This window comes from Taudactylus pleione, unplaced genomic scaffold, assembly GCF_031769625.1.
Source record: "Taudactylus pleione unplaced genomic scaffold, aTauple2 ptg000659l, whole genome shotgun sequence".
Taxonomy (NCBI): domain Eukaryota; kingdom Metazoa; phylum Chordata; class Amphibia; order Anura; family Myobatrachidae; genus Taudactylus; species Taudactylus pleione.
In genome coordinates this window covers 2,897,934-2,918,300 of record NW_028285061.1, presented here as the reverse complement: position 1 = coordinate 2,918,300, position 20,367 = coordinate 2,897,934, and the positions used below count along the sequence as shown (strand labels likewise).

The 20,367-nt window shown below is 43.4% G+C and overlaps 1 protein-coding gene and 1 non-coding gene across 2 annotated transcripts in view; both read right to left on the bottom strand.

Annotated features, from left to right (window-relative positions):
* The window catches only part of SVIL (supervillin), a 275,366-nt gene that overhangs the window by 116,756 nt on the left and 138,243 nt on the right, over positions 1 to 20,367 (bottom strand). Inside the window, exons 8-11 of the mRNA XM_088455534.1 lie at positions 9,931 to 10,782; positions 9,466 to 9,636; positions 8,988 to 9,022; positions 8,597 to 8,658 (exon numbers count right to left, since the gene is read on the bottom strand). Of these exons, the coding sequence (XP_088311660.1) occupies positions 8,597 to 8,658; positions 8,988 to 9,022; positions 9,466 to 9,636; positions 9,931 to 10,782 (1,120 nt within the window). The remainder of the gene's footprint in view (positions 1 to 8,596; positions 8,659 to 8,987; positions 9,023 to 9,465; positions 9,637 to 9,930; positions 10,783 to 20,367) is intronic.
* Positions 154 to 318, bottom strand: LOC148478380 (U1 spliceosomal RNA). The gene has a single exon (XR_015872402.1). It is a non-coding gene; the product is annotated as a U1 spliceosomal RNA (small nuclear RNA).

The following is a 20,367-nucleotide window of genomic DNA, read 5'->3' as shown; positions in this document are numbered from 1 at the left end:
TGATCAGAACAAATCCTACCCTTGCCTTTATGGCAAGGATAAGAAGCGATATATATATATATATATATATATATACATACATACACATATACATATATACACATATCGCATACATGTACCCTCATACAAGGTCACAGATAACGATAATTTATCCAGGAGAAAACGTGAACGCAGTCCCCCACTTCCACAAATTATGCAGTCGAGATTTCCGCATTTTGAGAAATCATCGGGGGTCAGCACACCCATGGTGCAATGGATGTGCCTCGCCCTGAGAGAACCACCTTTGTGATCATGGTATCTCCCCTGCCAGGTAAGTATGAACTGTGGCTTACCTCCACGCAGGGAGACTGCTGATGTGCTGTGTGTCCTCTGTAGGCCTGATATTTTAGCAGCGTGCTGTCCCAGACTGGTATAGATCCTGGGAGCCTTCTGTCCTTGCCTTATCAGGTGAGCCATTTGAGCTCCAGTTGAACCCACCTTTTCAAAGTGGGGATCAAAAGGACGACCTCAGGTCAATGAAGTATACTGCATTATATTTAACGAATACAGGCATATTTGTCATGCGGAGGGCAAAGTGACATGGACACAGCCTCTGTATTAGGCTGCGGCATGTTCCTCCCTGAGCTAGTGTCAGGGGTCCAGACACTCACTCTATAATAGTGGCGGCGGGTTGTAGAGGTACTGCGTCAATAACATCTGACATTAGTGAGTACTGATTAATTTCTTAATCAAACAGCAGCCATCTTGAGATAGACAATTGTAAAATAGTCGCAACTATCTCTACACAGTGACATCACAATGACATAGGGCAGCAGTTAGGATAGTTGTGGAGTCGACAGTTTTGAAGTGCTCTCCCCTACAGAATATAAGTACATTATCTGACCACCATATAGGAACTACAGAAATGAGCCAAGTTCTATATGGACCATGCCGCTGCGTGACTAAGTAAGCAGGAAAACTGCTACACTGCGTGTATAATTTGTAAACAGCTCAGTATGCCTCAGCATTGTACTATAATAGAGACCAAACTAGGTTCTATCTAGATTCTACAGCTATGCACAGGGGAGACTATACACATAGGTCCTCTTCATCTATATATTTATTAACAGTTCTTTCATTGGAAACATCAATAGAACAAAACTGGTTTTAACAGACAGCATACATAAGCAGGAAAGCCCCGTATATATACACATATATACTCATACATACACTTAACTCATGTAGGCATGTATACAAAGCCACCCATATTGCATTATGTCATAGGTAGACAAATGTGCTTGGAACTAACTCCAGCAGCGGTACAGTGAGTGCAGCATCTTCAGGCACAAACTTCTACCCTCTCCCTGCACTGCAAGCAGCTGCCTCTGCAAAGTTACAGACTGCCTGTATTCTGTACAGTGACAGTCTCTGCATATGCCTGCGCTGTAGTGCGCGCCAACTGAGAGGCTAGAAAAAAAAATATGCGGCGCCTGCTCCCCGGGAGCAGTAACGGCTGCCGGACCTAAGCCACGCCCCCTCACTGCCGGGAGTAGAGCCCCGGCGCTATTGCATCCGGTCTTAACCGGCAATAAACTAACCCCTGCTGCTCACCACTATGGCATAGAGCAGAGGGAGGAGGAGATCACATCGGCAGCAGTCAAACACAGCGCTGTCAGACTCTTAAGTGAGCCAGCGCTGACTCAGCAGTGCAGGGATGTTAAGAGATGCGCCAGCAGCTCGTAGAAAGGCATTGCACAGCGCACCTATGTAATTAGACTGTCTGAACAGTCTCCCTTGATGGGTATCCGCGCTATATGCGCGGTAGCTCCGCCCCTTGTAATAACGCTAGCGGCGTTATACCAGGAATCCAGGACTGTATGAGCCTGGGAGGGGGCGGAGGGGCCGCAGATCTAACTCAGTCCCACGCTAGTCAGGGGAACAGAGCTATACTTACCAGCTGCTGGCATCAGGACTGCGGCTAGGCATGGGGAAGCACGGACACAGCTTCTATATTAAACTGTGGCGTGTCCCTCCCTGAGCTACTGCCAGGGTGCCTGGGACCCGGACACGCACTCTTTATTAGTGGTGGCGGGTCTCCTGATGCCTCCATGTAGCAGGCTGACAGACGCAGCACTCTGTCAGCCTGTCCTCAATGCTTGTTGAAGCTATGAAAATAAATAAAAGTTAAAATAAAAGTAAAATTACTAAGTGTGGGCTGGAGCTCAGCCCTATGTGACCGGCTCTTCTCGGGCACATTTCTAAAACTGGGGCTGATGGGGCATAGAGGGGGAGGAGCCAGTCACACTTCTGAATTATTTAAAGTGCCAGGCTCTACTCTACCACCGTCTATACCCCACTGTCTTGAACTCCAGTGTCCCCTAGTGGATGAAGGAGAAATATAGCCAAATCCTGAGTAAATCTTGAGTCCCCACTCACGATCACGATGCGATTCCCCGCTGATCGCACATCACATCTTCAGATCCGCAATGCAGTAGGGCAGATCTGACAATCTAGGACATGATGCACTGTGAAAGTCTGGATACAGGAGAGATCGTTTGAAGATTGGACACCAAATCGTGTGCAGAGCTACCGGGGAGAGTTTCAAGGGAAATCATACACATATCGTACACATCGCTCGTGTGCAAATCGCCATGTGTGTGACCACCATTACTCAAATGCACAAAGATTCCACGAGTGCGTGCTATGGGGGTGGAAAAATAGGTGATAAAGAGATGAATCTTTCAAATTGGACAATGAAAACAAATGCAGATAAGCAATCTATATACAATTCATATTTTTAACAATACTTTTAGACAAAAGTGTGTTAAGAATCACTGTGTGATAGATATACCATGCCCACTTGCAATTTATTAAAAACTGTGCCAACTAACCACTGCATTAATTTCAACTGTCTATTTAGCAAACGCTGTCACTGCAGCACATCTGTAGCACGGGATATGAAGCTTTATTGACCTTTGGATAATTATACAGAGCGGTCAGGGCCCCACCATTTTTTCACTTTGTATTAATTATTATTTTTTTTTTTTAACAAAGATGCATAGACGGATCTCACTGATCCGTGCAAGCATCTGTGTCTATCACGCACGATCTAAAGCTCGGCAAATCATAGATCGTGCACAATAGATCTTGTGTCACATCGTGTAGCTTTTGCTGCATAACGTGTCCTGGAACGCCGGGGAGAGTTCAAGGGAAATCGCATCGTGAGCACATTGTCTAGTGTTTAGGCACCTTAACAGAGGGTGAACTCCTCCCATCTGTACCTTCACTCATACTCCCAATTTTTGAAGCACATATTGGGGCAGATTCTGAGTTGGGAACAAAAATCAGGATTTTGGTAACTTACCAATAAATCCCTTTCTCCGATTCGAGGTAAGGCGGGCGACAGGATAGAGCCCTAAAGCTCCGACACACGTCTAGCTGAGGCAAGTGCCAAAAGAAGAACCACCTTCCAAATTAAAAACTTAATCTCCACCGTCTGTAGCGGTTCAAACAAAGCAGACTGTAGAAACGAAAGGACCAAGTCTAAGTCCCATGGGGCCGTAGGAGGCACAAATGGAGGTTGTATTCTGATTACTCCCTGCAGGAAGGTCTGGACATCCGGCAATAAGGCTAGTTTCCTCTGAAAGAAAATGGACAGTGCCGACAGCTGAACCTTCAAAGATCCTAGACTAAGGCCTGCTGATAAACCGGCTTGCAGAAAAAGAAGACGACGGGATACCTTGAAATCAGACGGGGGTGAACTGCGGCGTTCACACCAAGATACGTATGCCTCCCAGATACGATAATAATGTTTTGATGTGACTTCGTTCCGAGCCCTAATCATGGTAGGAATCACACTGGAAGGAATACCCTTCTTTCTTAGGATGGCCCTTTCAACAGCCACGCCGTCAAACAAAGCCGCTTTAAGTCCTGATAAACTGACCCTGTAGGAGTAGATCGTCTTGCAGAGGTAGAGGCCATGGATCGTCTATCAACAGATGCCGTAGACCAGAGTACCATACTCGTCTGGGCCAATCTGGAGCCACCAGCAACACCTTTGCCCTTTCTCTTTTTATTCTTTGAAGCAGACGAGGAAGAAGCTCGTTCTCCGCGCTGCTTTCCCTCATGCCCACCACTGTCCTGGCTCTCCTGCTACTAACCTTGTCCTGCCTAATGCTGCCAGCGTTGCTGGTGGGAGACCGCGACGTGCGCCGCACGCGGAGAATCTTGGTCTCCCCAGAGACTGTGGTCTCTGCAGAAGACCCCAGCGCAAGCAGCTGCGGTAGGGTCCCTGGCAGCTCCATCGCAGCAGACAGGCAGGGGGCAGTGAGCTGCCTGTCTGATCCTCAGCACACATTCTCTGCTGTAGGATCTTCTTTTAATTTCTTAGAGAGCCCTGAAGGAGTGATCCAGCTCCCAGGGCACAAAATTTAGACTGACCTGTGGGGGGTATAGAGGGGGACGAGCTAGCTACCATACAGATTTATTAAAAAGTGCCAGCTCCCGGTTAACCCACTTCTATACCCCACTGTACTGAGACTCCAGTGTCCCCTAGTGCAGTGATTCCCAACCTCGGTCCTCAAGGCACATTAACAGTCCTGGTTTTAGTGATATCCATGCTTAAGCACAGATGCTTAAATCAAAATACCCAAGGTACTAATTAAGTCACCTGTGCTCGACTATGGCTATCCTTAAAACCTGGACTGTTAGTGTGCCTTGAGGACCGTGGTTGGGAACCCATGTCCTAGAGGGTGAAGGAGAAATGTGTTGCAATGCAAGGGGTGCAAATACATTTATTACTTTTGCATGCAGCATAAATACTGGCTGCTTTTGCATGTAGCACACAAAAGCTTGACAGCTTTATTTTTACACTGCAATTCTGATTTGAGTTTAGACACACTCCTCCCAAATCGAAATCTCTGCACATTTAATATCTGCCTCACCTGCAGTGAAACATTATTTGGTCACTTGCTTTTAGTTTTGCTCCAAATTTAGAATCAGCCTTATTAACTGGATTTTCAAACCCTTCTCTTTGCGTGTTGCTCTGGGATTACCCCATAATCCTGAAAACCCATCGATCATCTTGAGCAATTTCATCCAAACTGAGGATGCACATCGCCTTCTGCTCCAAACTGCTCTCTATACAACTTCCTTGCACGGACAAATCAAGTCAGGGACTATCACAATTTAAATTGAACTCTGCTTTCCACCTCTATAGAGGAGATTCAATTAAGCAAACTGTTGATCGGGAAGGCGTTCCCGGAGCTATTCAATTCAGAGCGCTGTTTCGTCCGTCTATTACAACTTAAGTCAGAGAATGGCGGTGCTCGCAACTTAACCTGGGTGTGTAGCGTGAGAACCGGCATTCTTTGACTAAAGTGCCGGCCGTGAGGCTGTTAACGCCGTGCTAATTGCCCTTAGGAGGGTGCGAGAAGAAATCCTTTAGTCAGGCTAACAGCGCGCTGAATTGAATAGCTCTAGGAACTCCTTCATGGCATTATCAACAGCACACTTAATTGAATCACCCCCTATGACGGTAAATTTAGCTGACTAAGTGATGGTCCAACATACCCACAGAAGATTCTACTCTACAAATTTTCAACAACAACTTTTCCGTTCAAATGGTTTCTTAAAAATTAAATGTCACTGGCCAAAGCCTCATCCTTCTGAAGACTTTCCCAAACATATTTTTGGGTAGTTTTCATTAATTAACATACTAACTCGCCGCCAGCACCGAATCAATTCGTCCTTGCTCCGGCACACAGACAGCTGATCTGAAAATCAGCTGTCTCCACGAGCGGCTTAACTGCTCCGAAAAATGAGATAAGTGTGCATGCATGACCTACAGGTCACGAATGCGCAAAAGAGCCCCAACGTCCGGCTGATGGAGCCGGACGTGGCGGAGGGATCCAAAAGGATTCCTCTTCGCACCCCGGGACTGAGTTACGAACGGAAAGAAAAGTCATCTGAAGATGGCGAATGCTCTCGTAGTCAAGCTCCGAAAATATTGTATTTTCGGAGCTTGATGAATTCTGTCCCCATACTAGTGTATGGGGACAGCGGGTCATTCCGACAGAGGAAGGTAAGCAGGAGATATCTCCTGCTTTACCTTCTTGTTGAACGGCCGGAAACTTAACTTCTAGAAATTGAATTTAAGTGATGATGAATAGGCCCCTATCTTACAAAAGGACCTCTAATACATACAGCCATTGGCTCCTCTCTTCAACCATCCCCCCAAACCAACCACTCCAACAAACATCAATGCAACGTCTTTCTCCCAATTTGTAGAATATATGATATGAAAAGAATTCCCCCTCCCCTTACCACACAAGACCTACCCAATACCATTTGTGCATTTTTGGCGCCTTCTCTTCATTTGATCCAACAAATGCAAAATTGCATAGGTGCATGCATCTATCACAATGCATCCTTAGAATCAGACAGGCAAAATGAAGAAGGGAAGGGGTGTGTAAACGCAGGAAGAGTTCAATAAAGGCATGTTCACACAGTGGTGAGATGCAGACCAGTCTGTCAGGGTTAGGTTTAGGGTGGGTGGGGAGGGTTAGGACATCTACTGACAGGTGTCAGTATCTTAACCCTGTCGGGATGCTGGCATCAGGATTCTGGTCGCCGGCATCCCGTACCCAACCCACATAAAGTACCAACCAATCAGATCGTGCCATTTTACAGGCTGTGCTAGAAAAATTACAAAAGCTGATTGTTTGCTATGAACAACGTTTCCACTTTAACTCTGTCCAAGATTTGATAAATCTGACCCTTTATGAGAAAAATACACAATGTTGAGTTTCAGATCAGGCCAATGACAAACTATGGGGCATATTTATTAGTAAATGCAGTGTGCATAAGATTCCGGACCAATTAGGAATCTGACTGCCGGAATGTATTAAAGGACAATTGCCAGAACACAAGCTCTGATAGGAGCCTATTCTGGTGATGAGAAAAAAAGTAAAATTATTGCTTATGTCAAAGGTTCCCAAACTCTGTCCTCAAAGTACCCTAACAGTCCAGGTTTTAGGGATATCCATTGCTTGACCACAGGTTACTTAATAGTACCTCATTCAATATGATTTAACCACCTGCGCTCAACCATGGATATCTCTAAAACCTGCACTGCTGTGATAACTTTACTTTTCGGGTTCAGACCACGACACAGCTACTGTGAACGGCAGTCAAAACAATGTAAGAGGACATTTCTGTCTCCCAAAAATGATTGCAGAGAGCAGTCCATAGGCTTCATACTGTCCGCTACTGGGGCCAAGCTCCAGTAAGCTATGCTTTCCATATTTTTGCAGCCCCCAAAGAAAGCCAAGTGGAATGCTTTTGCAAACAAAAACAGAGGGTACCACAGCAGGTATTCTCCTATATCAGCTGTGGTCCCCTTTCTTACATCTGGGAGGGGGGGGGGGGGGGGGAATTAATTTTGCAGCTATCCACCAAAAACTGCTGTTCTATGGGGATTTCATGCAATATAGTATTGATAAATACGCCCATTAGAGTTATTTTATCTGTATAGCATAAGCGCTTCCATTTTGGATTAATTTTGAGTCAACATTAATGTACAATTATTTATTACATTACCCGTGTTACTAAAATTCTAGGACTGCAACAAAAATTCATTAATAATGTTACATATTATATGTTGATTATAGGTCATTGCACAATTAGTAAAATTCATGTTAAACACATTTTTAAATGAAGTTATCTCATATTATTGTGTAGCCATATCCTACACATAGTGGCAGTTGTCATTTTTGGGAGCTGAAACACGCATAAAGCCTGCCCATAATGTATGTAAGAAACATGTTCTTAACAGTTTCTCTATAAACATCTACAATTCATAGCTTATAACAAGTCCCACTTGAAAAATAAAGACGAGATCAGACCAATCTACTATTAAAGCAGGTATCTGAACACGGAATTTAGTTGAGACCGGCAACTGCAAGGCAGCTGTTCTCAATACCGATGCTGGAATCCAGATAAGGCAGTTAAGATAGGCGTCAAAATACCGACTCCCATCTTAATCTTGACGTCGGAATCCAGGAGGACACATGCCCAAACGAAGGCAAGCCGGGTCACCCGTAGTGTTAGCCGTGGTGGGTGTGGGGGAGGGGAGGGTTAGGTCACTCATCGAGGTTAGTGTTTTGAGGGGAGGCACCACTTGAAAGGGGGGAGAGGGTTAGGTTTAGGCACTAAGGGGGGAGGGTTAGGAACGAAGGGGGAAGACTTAGGTTTAGGAACTAACTAGGAGGGTTAGGGTGCGGGGAGGGTTAGGCTACAAGAAGGGAGGGTTAGGGAAGAAGCGGGGAGGGTACGTATACTTACCCCACCCCTGCAGGGAAACCAACCATCAGGATGCAGCTGTCGGTATTGTGACAGGAGGCATCCCAACAGCCGGCATTACATATCCATTCCCTGCTCACAAGGGAGATGAGCAAGTAACAGTTTTCATTAAAACAAACATCTTTCATTTATTAGAATTCTGCCCAAACCCTTTTTATCACAATGATATGTTTCTTAATTATAAAACAAATTGTAAGTTACAAGTACAAGTGACCACATCTACATAAATGTCAGCAATGGGGTCTATTCTACATACCCTAAATAGAAGCCTCTTTGCAGCCACGCTTAGCTTTGCTCTTTCATCAAGCTTTGCTTCATCTGTGGGAAAAATAAAAGGTCCAAGATCCCAATTAAAACATACTAACCGAAGTATACATAAACACACAGGACAGTACACTGCATACTGATAATATGGTTCATTGGAAACAATGTGGCTATTAGCATTCCACCAGAAAGTTCTGGGGCCAAATAGAAACACAAGACAATAAGTCATGTGTTTTTTATACCGTTTACAGAAGCCTTTGGTGACTTCTAATAATTATAAAACAATAAGTAGTGCATTATTCAGCTATTTAACGGACAAAAGCATCAATGAACACCACATATTAGAATGGGAAGGCATATTAAGAAAAAGGTACTGCACTTGCCTTCAGCTGTCTGCACTGGCGGATGAAACGTTGTTCTGAGGAAGATATGACAATTAGAAAAAAAAAAAAGTCTTGTTTCAACAATTCAATGATACATATTGTTCATCTTGTGTTACTCACACAAAAGTCATGCCACAAGCAAGAAAAATTACAAAATAAAATTCAAATAAATAAAAAACAAAGGGTGCCGTAAGAGGACTTAACACAACTCTATGCATTTTCACTAGTCATTTCTGAGAATGTCAATGCACACATAAAAACACCATACAAAGTAAAGCAATGCTTCCATGTTGCAATGCCATATTAAGAATGTGTAAAAACAAGTGAAGCTTTCTAGGAGGAGAAAGGTCATAGGCTACAAATGCCAAGCACGCATAGCTACTTCCACTGGGCTGCGGCCTAATCACACGGACATGCCAGTCATAGCATTTATTTCCATTCTGTATTTATGGGTCTAGCTGCTCATTCCAGTGCGTACCTATTGGTTTCTTTTCTCTCGGCTGAAGTTACAGGTTGGGTTCTAAATCTTTCAGAAGTCTTTCTACTGTCCCCAGGAGAGAAATAGAGCCTTGGCCTTCGCGGGCCTCTTTCCTGCTCATTGGAGGTACTCCTATCAACACCTGACATTGGCATTTCAACCTTAGGTTCACTTTGTAACCAAGAAGTAGGTTATTTGAAGGAGAAAAGAGAGATAAAGATGAGTAAAAGTGGAGAGAAAGTTCATTAAAACACACACAAAAGATGGATTTCAAAGCTCAAAGCCACATGCAAGACAGAAAATAGATAAAACACATTCCATTCCGTGTAGGTCAGTGCAAAGGTTAAGAGTGAAATGTTCACCAAACAAGTGCACCTTAGCATATATTTTAGTTTGAGGACGTGCAGGGGTCAAACGGGATAAAATAATAAATAAAAACAAACAAAATCATCAAACATCACCCACGGGTCAGCCTTTTTGCTCAAGTTTGCGGTCTCCAAAAAGGTACTCCTAAGTTGAGCCACAGACACCTTAGTGTTGACCGTACCAGCTTCTCCATTGGCAATGTGAGAATTTTCTTCAGTGCCTAAAAATACCATCCCTTTTTCTTCTTCCGAATCCTTAATTTTAAAGGCTTCCTGCTTTTGTGTCCCAGTAGAGTCAGATAGGGAACGTACAAGCATTTTGTGCTTCATGGCTGAAATCTCTTTAGGTTGCCCCAGAGATTTGGCTGGCAATGAGGTTGACTGGTTACCCTGTAGATACATAACGGCTTCAGTTTTTCCCACACTATCAGGGGTCTTGTTTGGAAGGGAAACACTTAGTGAAACATATGGATGTTGATTTTTCTGTGCTGGTACTTCATCTGTAGTCCGTTTGTTGGCATTCGAGGAAATATTGATTGGCTTTTCATCAAAAGCGCAATGCAGTTTACCATTAATAGTCTCGGATTTCAGGGACTCAAGTGTGCTGGTCAGACCTTGATAAACCTGACGAGATTTCTCAACATTCACTTCATTGACAGCTCGTGGATTTTTTAATGAGGTAGTAAATGCTGACACCATAACGTTGTCAGACTCTGTCCGTGACACTATCTTCGGTATACGAGCAATACTGGCTGGCTGGATGTAGCCATGGATCGGTTGGCGGAGATGGTTTGGCTGTCTATAAACCCTATCGAAGGCAGAGTTCTCTGACTGAAAAGGCATATAGTAGACCGGGGCAGCATGATGTTTCTTTTGAGTAGATGGTTCTGTGTCAAATTTTGGACTCCCTTGCATGTTCTCATCTCTCACAAGTCTCTCTCTAACTTTAACTCTTTAAAAAAGAAAATTAATTAGAATTGGAGACTGTAGTAAATGTAACATATTAGTAAATAGATAAAGTCAAGGATAGAACTTGAAAAGTAGACCATCACTCGGAGATGTGATTTGAAGTTAAATGCAGAATTTCAATTTTGGTGTAGCACAATAATATGACAGATCCCTAGGATTAAAGTTTTTGTTTTTGGATATTTATTGTAACAGTTTCTAGTAAACCACTCTTAACATCCTATTATGATAAACTGCTTTTATAATGTACAAATTATAACCATCAAATTCTTGCATGCTCCTCCTATTTGGAATGTATGAATAAAATCAATGTCACTCCAATATAAGCATTGGCATCATTGTTGTAACAAATTCTGTTCAAGTTTCAAACCTTATGAAGAGGTCAAGTGGAGAAGTTCCCCACAGCAATCAATGATCTTCTAGCTATAAATCATCAAGTACAGTTTATATAATGATAGGTAGAAGCCGATTGGTTGCTATGGCCATCTTCGCCACCTGTTCTGTTTAGAAGGTTTGATACCCACCTCAATGTGAGGTCCATTGTTTAGAAAAACAATATATGCTATTTGCACCTTATTACCAAATGAACCATTGCATGGTTGAGGCTACTGTACTTCTAGATGTCTGACACCTAGGCCCCCCCACTAATTGATAACTTGTGATTGTAGTCTGGTTATTTTAACAAAAATAAAGATTAGGGTAGAGGAAGACTGGGGTGTAACTGCTAAAACCTCCTATTTATTTTTTATCATCATCCTCCTACTTCTTTATATGGCACCACAAGGGTTCCACAGCGCCCCACAAAGTACATAAACAAATGAGCAAACACAAAAACAGCGACTTACAGTACAAAACAATGCAGGACAAGGATATAGTTTATATACATTGCTGCAATAGCAGTCATAACACACAAACATAAGCTGCAGGCGTCAGCTACCAAGTGTTAGGTGCCCTTGTGGGGAGTTTCGAGTAGATGATCTTATGAGTGAGGGAAGGAGAAGTACATGAGGGAAGAGGCCCCTGCTCGTTAGAGCTTACATTCTAAAGTGGAGGGGCAGACAGACAGGGGTGACACAGATGGGGTAGACAGGAAGAAGCATGGAGCAGCAGGTTAGGATGAAAGCTGGAAGGTTTTGATAAAGTAGTGAGTTTTGAGAGCCCGTTTGAAGATTTTTAGAGAGGTGGAAAGCCTAACAGGAAGAGAGTTCCAGAGATAGGGAGCAGCATGGGCAAAATCTTGGAGGCGGGAATGGGAGGAAGTAATCAGTTTGCAAGAGAGGCGGCATGCATTTGTTGAGCGAAGTGGGCAGGCAGGAGTGAGAAGTGAGATGAGATCAGAGATGTAAATGGGAGTTGAATTGGGTTCTGAAGGGGAGCCAGTGTAGGGCTTGTAGGAGAGGAGAGGCAGATGTAGAACGTTTGGAGAGGAAGATGAGTCGAGCAGCGGCATTGAGGACAGACTGGAGTGAAGAGAGGTGGGAGTCAGGGAGGCCAGATGAGAGGTACTGAATGTGTGGTTTGAAGAAGAGGGAGGAGTCAAGGATAACTCCAAGACAACACACTTGGGTGCTAGAGGAGATCGTTGTGTCGTTAACAGATAATGAAATTGTGGGAAATGAGGTTATGCGGGAGGGTGGGAAGATTATCAGCTCAGTCTTAGACATGTTAAGTTTAAGAAAGCGCTGGAAGAGATAGCAGATAGGCAGTTGGAGATACGGGTGAGGAGAGAGGTGGAGAAGTCAGGGGAGGAAAGGTAGATCTGAGTATCATCAGCATAGAGATGATATTGGAGACCAAAAGAGCTGATAAGTTCATCTAAATAAGATGTATAGAGGGAAAATAGGAGAGGTCCAAGAACAGAACCTTGGAGAACACCTACAGTTAGTGGAAACGGGTGGAAAGAGGAGACATCGAAGGAGCGGTCAGAGAGGTAGGACAACAGCCAGGAGAGGGTAGTATCACAAGTGAGTGAAGGATCTGCATGAGGAGAGGGTGGTCCACAGTGTCAAAAGCAGCAGAGAGGTCAAGGAAAATGAGCAGAGTAGTGGCACTTGGATTTGGCAGTAAGGAGGTCATTGTTGACTTTTGTAAGGACAATTTCTGTGGAGTGGAGAGAACAGAAGCCAGACTGAAGTGGGTGGAAAGAAAGGTAGTAAGGTGGTTGAAGACATTACACTCAAGGAGCCTGGAGGCAAAAGGGAGGAGAGAGATGGGTTGGTAGTTAGAGAGAGTGTTCGGATCAAGGGTAGGTTTTTTAATAATGTGGGAGACAAGGGCATGCTTGAATGCAGAAGGGAGAGTGTCTGATGGAGAGATTAAGGAGGTGGGCAAGATGGGAGCAGGGTGAAGGAAAGAGGTAGCGGTGGAGGTGGGAGGGGATAGGGTCAAGGGGGAGGTGGAAGTGGAGGAGGACCGGATGAGGGCCATGACTTCCTCTCCTGAAGCAGAGGAGAAAGATGTCAGAGTAGGGGAGATGGACGGGGAGAAATGATCAGGGAAGGGAGGGGGTGGAGTGCTGGGGGCTTGGTGGGACAGGTTGTCCTGATGTATGGATTAAATTTTATATCTAAAGTAGATGGCAAAGTCAAGGGCAGAGAGTGTGGAGGGGAGTGAGGAGGGGGTGGACAGAGGAGGTAGTTAAAAGTGGCGAAGAGACACTGGGGGTTAGAGGACTGGAAGGAGATTAGTTTCTTGAAATATGACTATTTGGAGGGGAAAGTGGCAGCACCGTAGGATGAGCATAAATTTAAAATGGAGAAATGCAGCCTTAGAGCGCGATTTCCTCCACTGTCGCTCAGCTGCACATGAACACTTTTGTAGGTATTTGGTACATTTGGAATGCCAGGGTTGAGGTGTGGATCTGTGAGAGGGAGTAGTGATTGCCGAAGCAACAGAGTCTGGTGCAGAAGGGAGGCATTGTATAAGGAAGCTGCTTGTTCAGGACAGGAGAGAGAGAGAGAATAGGGGAGAGAAGAGAGTCGAGTAGGGAGGATAAGGAAACTGTCAATAGCGTCAATGTTACGCTTAGTAATGGTAGCCTTTGGAGGCAGAGGTGGAGAAGGAGAGAATGATAGATTAAAAGAGAGAAGGTGATTGTCAGAGGGGGAATGGGGAGTTGAAGTAATCATTAATATTACAACGGTGAGTGAAAAACCACATCAAGAGAGTGGCCACTCGCATGGGAGGGTGAGGATGACCATTGGGAGAGACCAAATGAAGATGTAAGGTTAAGGGGTTGTAGAGGCAGAGGAGTCTGTAGGGACATCAATTGGGATATTGAAGTCACCTAAGATAATAGAGGGAAGATCTGAGGAGAGAAAGTGGAGGGAGAGTTGTCCAGGAACTTGGGAGGGCCAGGGGGACGGTAAATAACAGCTACTTGCAGGTGTACTGGTTGGAAGAGGCAAATGGCATGAACCTCAAATGTAGAAAATGTAAATGGACGGTTCTGAGGGTATGAGTTGGTAGGAGTAGCGGTGTGACAGAAGGACCCAAACACCCCCACCATGGTGACCCCCGAGGCGGGAATGTGAGGCCTCCAGAGGAGAGAGCAGCAGAAGTGGTGTCAGAGGTGGAAATCCAGGTTTCAGAGAGTTGGAGATGAAAAGGTCATGGGTTGGGACCAATTTATTACAGAAATATCTTGCATTCCAGAGTGCACAGGAGAGAGGGACCGAGGTAGTAGGAGAGATGTGAATGAGATTATTAGGGTTGCTGTGGCATTTGGTGATACAAATTTGGAAGGCAGGGTTGAAGAGTGTGTTGGGATAGTGCAGGCACCTGAACAAGGATGGGAACCTGTAGAAGTAGGGAAGGGAGGGAGTTTAGTGTGATGTTGATGAAGGTGTGGTGAGGTGATAGGGAGAGAAGGGTGACTGCAGAGCTTAGTGGTGGGACCATTGTGGGGGAGAAAATAATGAAATTTGAGTAACAGGAGAGGAGGGGGAGGGAAGCAGAGGGGAGGAATACAGACAGAGAAGGGAGAAAAGGGGAGGAAGAGGTGGAGGAGACTAGAGGGCAGGATAGAAGTGGGAACAGGGGGCAGAATAAAGGATAAGGTAGGCACTGAGTAAAAGGAGAATTTGAAGAAAAGATGGTCATGATGTGGATGAGGTAAGAAGGGGGAGGAAACTGGAAGTAGAAAAAGTGTCTGTAAGAGAAAGATAGTGCTAAAGATATGCAAAAAAAGGTGGTGAAAGAACACTGCTTGTAAATGTGTATGCCCAATGTTAATTTTTTTTTTTATTGAGGGGAATATGTGTGAAGATCTAATGGCGTCAGAAAATTAGTAATAAAGAAGACTATTAGTAGTTTGAAGTTGTGAGGCTAGACAAAAAAGCAATGGTAGATCAGACCGTATCAGCAAGGTTAAAACGGTAAATCTCCTAAACGATCTCCATCTTAAATGCTGGGTTACCAGAAAGAAGTGCCAGAAGCCAAAACCATATTATAAAAGCACACAAGAGTAAGTTGGGCTCTAAAATATGGTTATGGGTCTATATCCTTTCAATACAATGCTACAGAGGGTAACTGGAAATCAGGAAGCATTGTATTGAAGAAGTGTAACAAATCCAGTGAATACATTTTTATGCAAATTATTTAACTGTTACATGGGTCAATCACCTACACCCAGTGGCAGCAGACATGATGTGGGCTGAAACAGTATTCAACCAGTGTATTAACAAGAAACTAGTGACCTCACAAACATGGCAGATTAATTAATGGCCTGCTAGTTCCTAGTGAAATAAAAGATTACATTCTCATTAATATTGGTTTACAAAATGACTGCCATTTGTACATGATGGCTTTATCATGTATTCAAAACCTCAACAAAAATAGGAGTAGGACCATTGATGAAACAAAGATATACAAGTGAATTAGGCACTTAATTCCCTTTATGAAAAAAAAAAGATACACATATACACTATATATATATATATATATATATATATATATATATATATATATATATATCACATACATTATTATTTTTTGCACTGGCAGAATATAGTGTAGTTTGCTTCTAATAGCCAAATTCATTACAATCTCACAATAACTATATTAGGTTTTTGCTGTCTGAAACATCACGACAAGAAAAAACATCTTTGAAATCAACTACCGACCTTTCCCCAAATACCTCATTTCCTGTGAGGGATAATCTCTGCAGCTCATAACAAGAATTTGTGGTCAAATAACCTAACACCTCTTCTGTCATTCGTATAATTGAAATGTATCTACTTCCTTAATGGGACCAGCTGTGGTTGGCTTAGATCCACCCAATATCCACAAGTGAACCCAGCTGTGCTCTGTCCACACCACACTTCCCTTACATTTTAGAATTTGATCTACCTGCATTTCTGGAAACAAACTTATGTTTATTTCTACTTCTCCACTAGATCACAGAACAACAAAATGATGTATTCCCAAGTGCACAGACATCATTTCAGTCCACATGGGACCTTTGTCAAGTTCACAGTGAACATACAGAAAATGAAAGAACTATTAAGATCTCTAGAAGCTCTCATGTGTAAGATCCTATCTACTCGTCTGATCGGATTAAACGCTACCGATTACGAGAGTTGAAACCTAGAAACAGCTCAGTGAGTCTACGTTCCTCTATGGGAACGGCAGACTGTTTCTAAAATATTAAACAATCGCTTCATCCCATGGGAGCGGTTAGGCTCAGAACACATGGCATGCAGCATCTTTTTAGCTTAAAGCACAAGCATTCAAAGCACTGGTGTCCTAAACTGTACATCTCGCCTGACCCCAATTACCCAGGCACATGCAGCCTCTATTTAATAAATACCACCATAACACTATTCCCAACTATCACTAGTTTAGACCATCCACCTGTCGTCCCCCTTATTTGGTCACAATTCAATTCTTTTCGCCGGTAGCTGAACCTCCCCTCGCGCCCAACGGAGCTATTCAATGGTTGCTCCTGCCGGGCGCGAACAGCTGCTGGCACTGCCATTTCAGCTCGCACCTCCCGGGGGTGGAGAGCTAAAATGCACGAAAGGTGACCTGTTCGGGCGCAAAATAATTGCGCCCAGCAGTTTGGTCGGGTTTAGCCATTTCAAGCGGCTAAACCCGACCTCTATGGGTGCTATTCAATAGTCACACACTTGACTATAATCCTGTGTACTGTGCAGAAGTTTTAGGCAGGTGTGGAGAAATGATGCAAAGTAAGAATGCTTTCAAAAATAGAAGTGTTTGCCTTTTGTTAACTGATAAAAATAAACTACTACGTGAATGAACAGAAGAGAAATCAAATCAATATTTGGTGTGACCACCCTTTACCTTCAAAACAGCATCAACTCTTCTAGGTACACTTGCACACAGTTTTTGAAGGAACTTGTCCAGAGGTTGTTCCAAACATCTTGGAGAACTAACCACAGATCTTCTGTGGATGTAGGCTTGCTCAAATCCTTCTGTCTTTTCATGCAATCCCAGACAGACTCGATGTTGAGATGAGGGCCAGATTATCACTTTCAGAACTCCTTCTTTACGCTGAATATCGTTCTTCATTACATTGGCTGTATGTTTGGGGTCATGGTGCAGAGTGTCTGTTGCCTGCAGACAATCATTATTGTACTACTCTCCAGCCCTTCGGCAAACAAACTGTCTGCTGTTACAGCCAAACGGGTGTGGATTAACAGATAGACAGTAAAAATGTTGACAGTGTCTAGATAGACACCAGATGTTAAACAGTAATAGTTCGACAGGGACAAAAGGTCGACACACTAAATGTCGACATGTAAGAAGGTAGACATGTGCAAATGGTCGACAGGGTCAAAATGTCAACATAAAAATGATGAACATTTTTTATTTTTTAGCCCTAAACTTTACCCTAACCCTCCCTCCTGGTGCCTAATCCTAACCGTCGGGGTAAGTGCCTAACCCTCCGGTAAATGCCTAACCCTAAAAAATATATTTTAAAAAGCATGTCAACCTTTTGACCCCGTCAACCTTCTTTCATGTCAACCTTTAGTGTGTCAACCTTTTGTCTCTGTCGACCTATTGGCTGTCTAACATCTGGTGTCTATATAGACATTATCGACCTTTTTTACTGTCTGTCTATCTATATAGTTCGGAACCCCAGACAAATATTTAAAATTTTGACTCATCAGTCCAAAGCACTTGCTGCCATTTTTCTGCACCCCAGTTTCTATGTTTTCGTGCATAATTAAGTCACTTGTCCTTCCACATCAAAAGGTATGGAAGAAGACCACTTCTGGCAAGACTTCTCCGAACAGTAGATGGGTGAACCTGGGTCTCACTGGTTTCTGCCAGTTCTGAGATGATGGCACTGCTGGAAGTAAGCATGTGTCTTTCATCTGATGCACTAAGTTTCCTTGGCCGACCACTGCGTCTATGATCCTCAACATTACCCGTTTCTTTGTGCTCCTTCAAAAGAGCTTGACAACACATCTTGAAACCCCAGTCTGCTTTGAAATCTTTGCCTAGGAAAGACCTTGCTGATGCAGTATAACTACCTTGTGTCTTGTTGCTGTGCTTAGTCTTGCCATGGTGTATGACCTGTGACATGAAACGGTCTTCCACAACCTCACCTTTGTAGCAGAGTTTGGCTGTTCCTCGCCCAGTTTTAAGCCTCCTACACAGCTGTTTCAGTTACAGTTAATGACTGTTTCAACCTACATATGAAAATGATGATCATTATCACCTGTTTGTATGATTGGTTAATCACACACCTGACAATAAACCTACAAAATCCCTGACTTTGTGCAAGTGTACCTCTGTCCAAGGGTGGGATAGACAGCAAGTGAACACAGTTCTTGAAGTTGATGCTTTGGAAGCAGGAAAAATGGGCAAGCTTAAGGATCTGAGTAACTTTGACAAGAGACAATTTGCAACTGGCTAGACGACTGGGTCAGAGCATCTCCAAAATTGCAGGCATTGTGGGGTGTTCCAGGTATCTGGTGGTTAGTACCTACCAAAAGTGGTCCAAGGAAAGGTAACCGTTGAACTGGCATCCATTAGCTGGCAGTGACCTCTGCGCTTCCGTTTTTACCACCCGTGGGACAATGTGACCCGCGAGTGGAGACAGAACCCGCAGGCTGTCTCAGCGGGGCGCCGCGCTGGAGGGCAGGGTGCTTTCTACCCTTCAGAAAGAGGGAAGGGCGCGGCGCCCCGCTAAAACAGCATAGCGGGAACGCTAGCTGATCGGTACAACTACTCCACATACCTTTTATTCTCCAAACCCCATTACAAACAAATCACGTGATCGGAGGAAGGCTCTGCAAAGCCAGACTTTGGTGAGGAGAAGCATGGTGTTTCCCATGCCCCTCAGGCTATACTATGAAAGCTTTGAATAATAGCGCTGTTTGGCAGTTAATTTTAGTGTCCGTAACTGGAAGTAAACGGACATCACTTCCAGTACGGCAAAATTTCATAGACATGATGTAAGTTTAATTTATTATTAATGATTAGTTTACATCTCAACTCCTCTGGTTTTATTCTCAACATTATTTTTAGATATAGAAACCAAACAATTGGTATTTTGATGTGTTAGGAAAGCAATTTGTGTTCCTATCTCCCTCCGATCACGTGATTTGTTTTGTAATGGGGCTTGGAGAATAAAAGGAAGGACCTGTTCAGTTACTGTCACACCGTCCTGAGGAAGAGACATAAGTCTCGAAACGCGTTGACAACTGTGTAACAGATCCAATTACAGGTTGAGTCTCCCATATCCAAAATGCTTGGGACCAGGGGTATTTTGGATATCGGAATATTCCGTATTTTGGAATATTTGCATAAAATAATGAAATATATTGGGAACGGGACCCTATTCTAAGAACAGAATGCATTTATGTGTTATATACACCTTATACACAGCCTGCAGGTCATTTTCTACTATATTTGTAATAGTTTTGTGCATCAAAAAAAGTTTGTGTACATACATGAAATTCATTTATGTTTCATATACACCTTCTACACACAGCCTGAAGGTAATGTTATACAATATTTGAAATAATTTGTGCTTTAGACAAAGTTTGTGTACATTGAACCATCAAAAAGCAAAGGCTTCACTTTCTCAGTCATACTAAAAATATTCCGTATTTCGGAATATTTGGATATGGGAGACTCAACCTGTATCTGGATAAAGGTGCAGTAACGCAGAGGGTCCAGAGGAAGTGGTTGTACGTTGTGGTATCCGGAAACGTACTGCGTTATTACTACATGCCTATAATTTCTGGACTTCTGGTAAACCTCCACCTTGCAAAAATAATTTTTTGTAGAATTTTGTGTGTATTTGTGTGGTTTACCCATATTTTTGGAAGTTTGATTTTATGTATGTGAAACCATTAAATTTTGTGTTTTATTGCACTATGTTTTCCATATCTATTTTCCACACATGCTTTGAACCATCTGAATGCCCTTCTGTGATTGAAAGGCTATCCATCTGCTAGGGTTTATGCCATAAGGAGAGTATACCTCACTTTTTATCTCATTTATTTTTACAGCGTATTTGAGTGTTTCTGTACATTTCAGATTTTACTATTGATTATTTGGTTATAAGCGTGTAACCTATAGAAACATCTAAGTG